Source organism: Sinocyclocheilus anshuiensis, unplaced genomic scaffold (genome assembly GCF_001515605.1).
Source record: "Sinocyclocheilus anshuiensis isolate Anshui unplaced genomic scaffold, SAMN03320099.WGS_v1.1 scaffold300, whole genome shotgun sequence".
Classification (NCBI taxonomy): Eukaryota; Metazoa; Chordata; class Actinopteri; order Cypriniformes; family Cyprinidae; genus Sinocyclocheilus; species Sinocyclocheilus anshuiensis.
In genome coordinates this window covers 1,702,165-1,704,706 of record NW_015557379.1, presented here as the reverse complement: position 1 = coordinate 1,704,706, position 2,542 = coordinate 1,702,165, and the positions used below count along the sequence as shown (strand labels likewise).

General features: G+C 35.4%; 1 protein-coding gene across 1 annotated transcript in view; it reads left to right on the top strand.

Moving 5' to 3' along the window:
* The first annotated feature begins 1,888 nt into the window (after window positions 1–1,888).
* Window positions 1,889–2,542, top strand: part of LOC107679146 (pre-mRNA-splicing factor syf2-like) — a 10,220-nt gene continuing 9,566 nt past the window's right edge. The window contains exons 1-2 of the mRNA XM_016474605.1: window positions 1,889–1,953; window positions 2,254–2,352. Of these exons, the coding sequence (XP_016330091.1) occupies window positions 1,936–1,953; window positions 2,254–2,352 (117 nt within the window). The 5' untranslated portion in view covers window positions 1,889–1,935. The remainder of the gene's footprint in view (window positions 1,954–2,253; window positions 2,353–2,542) is intronic.

The following is a 2,542-nucleotide window of genomic DNA, read 5'->3' as shown; positions in this document are numbered from 1 at the left end:
TTTGGTTTTTGTTCCATCTGGATTGCAGAACAGGCACATCAGTTCATTAGTGTGGCTTCTGATCTAGAGGCTGCTTTAATCTGAAACTGTAAACTCTGGTTAATTACATCCTCTTAAAGAGAACTTAATTATACACAATCAGACCAGAGGAGCAGCGGAGGTCATGTTGGTGACACATAGCAGGTGAGGTGAGAGCCATTGTGTTTGAACCACTGCAACTTCATTCACCATGTCAGCAAGAATTAATATATCAATATATAAATAAATAAAAAAACATAAGAGGGTTATTAGTAACTGTGTACCTTTTTATTTTTGTCTTCTTTTTTAAACTTTTTTATTTTTTCTTTACTTTTTTCTTTATCATTATAATCATTATTATTATTATTATTATTAACAACAGAAATTATACTATACAAACATTTTCAGGGCAGCCCAGTTCACACCAAGAACGATAACTATAACGATAACTTTAAAGATAATGATATTAGCGTCCACACCATAGACTGTATAAAAACAGGTCCACACCAGCGAACGATATCGTCTGTTTATTCTAAACGCACGCTCGTCTGCCGCTTTAAATTCTTGAGCTCGTCACAGCAGGATGGATTCTGATTGGCTGTCAATTTTTTATCGTTCATCAGCTGGAGAAAAATCGTTTTGAAAGTGATTCCAACGATATCGTTTCTCTTTGTCTTTATCGTTATAGTTGTGGTGTGTACTCTGCTATTCTTTAATATTGAGAACGATTTTTGGAACTATATCTTTATCGTTATCTTTATAGTTATCATCCTTGGTGTGAACGGGCCTTTAAAGAGTATCTACAGAAAATTTCACAAAGAGGAAAAAACGTATGCTGCGTTCAAGTCCTCCTGGGACGTTCGTACTTATGAGTTGAAAAGTCGTAATAGGGTATATGTCGAACATCACCTGACCAAGCCCAGAAAACAGGGGCAAGTTCAAGCTCAAACCGGTGTGCACCGTTTTGCTACGGTTTCTGTTTTGAACGACATGTTTCCTGGAAACGGTGTGCAACGGGGTTTGAGATGCGTTTTCTCTTGTTTGGTGGGTGTGTCAAACATGTCAGCCCAATCAGCAGCAACATGTATGTAAACTAAGCGGTATTAAAGAGACAGCTCGCACGATGTAATTAACATCCAAATAAATTCACAAGAGCAAGTATATTGTTGTGTTAACAGCCGTATTAAATAATAGCGATATCTATGGACTTTTAAGATAATAAGTTAAACTAGCTAGCTGTTTTTATTGTTGACGTTCTACTCAATTTTTATATCTAAATGTGAAAAGAATTTTGGATTTCAGCTGCGTAACAAGAACATGACCAATTTAAGTTTATATTTAAACAAAAAATTACCGTCAACTACAGACGTTGCATCCATCGATTCCGCCATGTTTCTCATTGACACGCCCCCAACTCGGAAACTCGGGGCTTAAAGAAAATTTAGAGTTTCCCACTCGTAATAACGACTTTGTGGTGGCGTTCATGTGCGTTCAACTCATAAATACGATCTATCTGACATGACTTGAACGCACCATTAGGCCTACACACACAAAAGGGCAGACAAGCAAAATAAACGAATAAATTAAATAAATACAATTATATATGTAATTGTATTAATACATATAATAACAAATTGTGTTTGTATATATATATAATTTAATAATAAATTGAAAAACAAAGAGTTCATAATATAATTAAACAGAAATATTGATAAGCAGATGAAAGCAAACTAGAAGTCATCAACGGAATAATAATTAAAAACTGTTTTTTAATCACATTTTTATTATTGCTAGTTATTATTATATGCTGTCTTATTAATATGTCCAAGCAACTCTTAAGAAAGCGGAACTACATATTAGGTCAGTAGATCTCAGTCGAACTGAAATGCGTGACGTACTTCCTCTTTGAAAGAAGCAATGGCGTCTAGCGGTAAGGTAAACAAAAACACCAGTTCAAAATTCTTTACGAATTAACCTAACTTATGTCTTTATTGTTTATATATTATATATTATGTTTGATAAGCGATCTTTAACGTACTCGTGAAATGATCGTTTTAGCGTGTCGGTTTTCAGAACGTTGTTCTTATAGTCATGGCTTAAGATGCTAACATTAGTCTCTCTCTGTGTGAGTAATGTTGTTGATTTGGTTTGCTAAAGATTTCAGTGTACTAATTATGTTCTAGCTATCACTGAAATGACATTATTAGGCTTGTATGCGGTACATTCACTGTGCAGGTTGTTGCTTCCAGCAATGAAGAGGAAACCACAGAGACTCCAGCAGCACAGAAGAGAGAAGAGAAACTCAGAAAGTTCAGAGAGCTTCATTTCAAGAGGGTAACTACGGCAAAGTTTACCTCGCATCAGCGGAATCCATGAGCCCTGCACCCTCAGATTCCAGATTTTCAAATAGTTGTATCTCAGCCAAATATTGTCCTGTCCTAACAAATCATACATCAATAGAAAGCTTATGATGTCAATGATAATTGACCCTTATGACTGGTTTTGTGCTCCAGGGTCACATTTA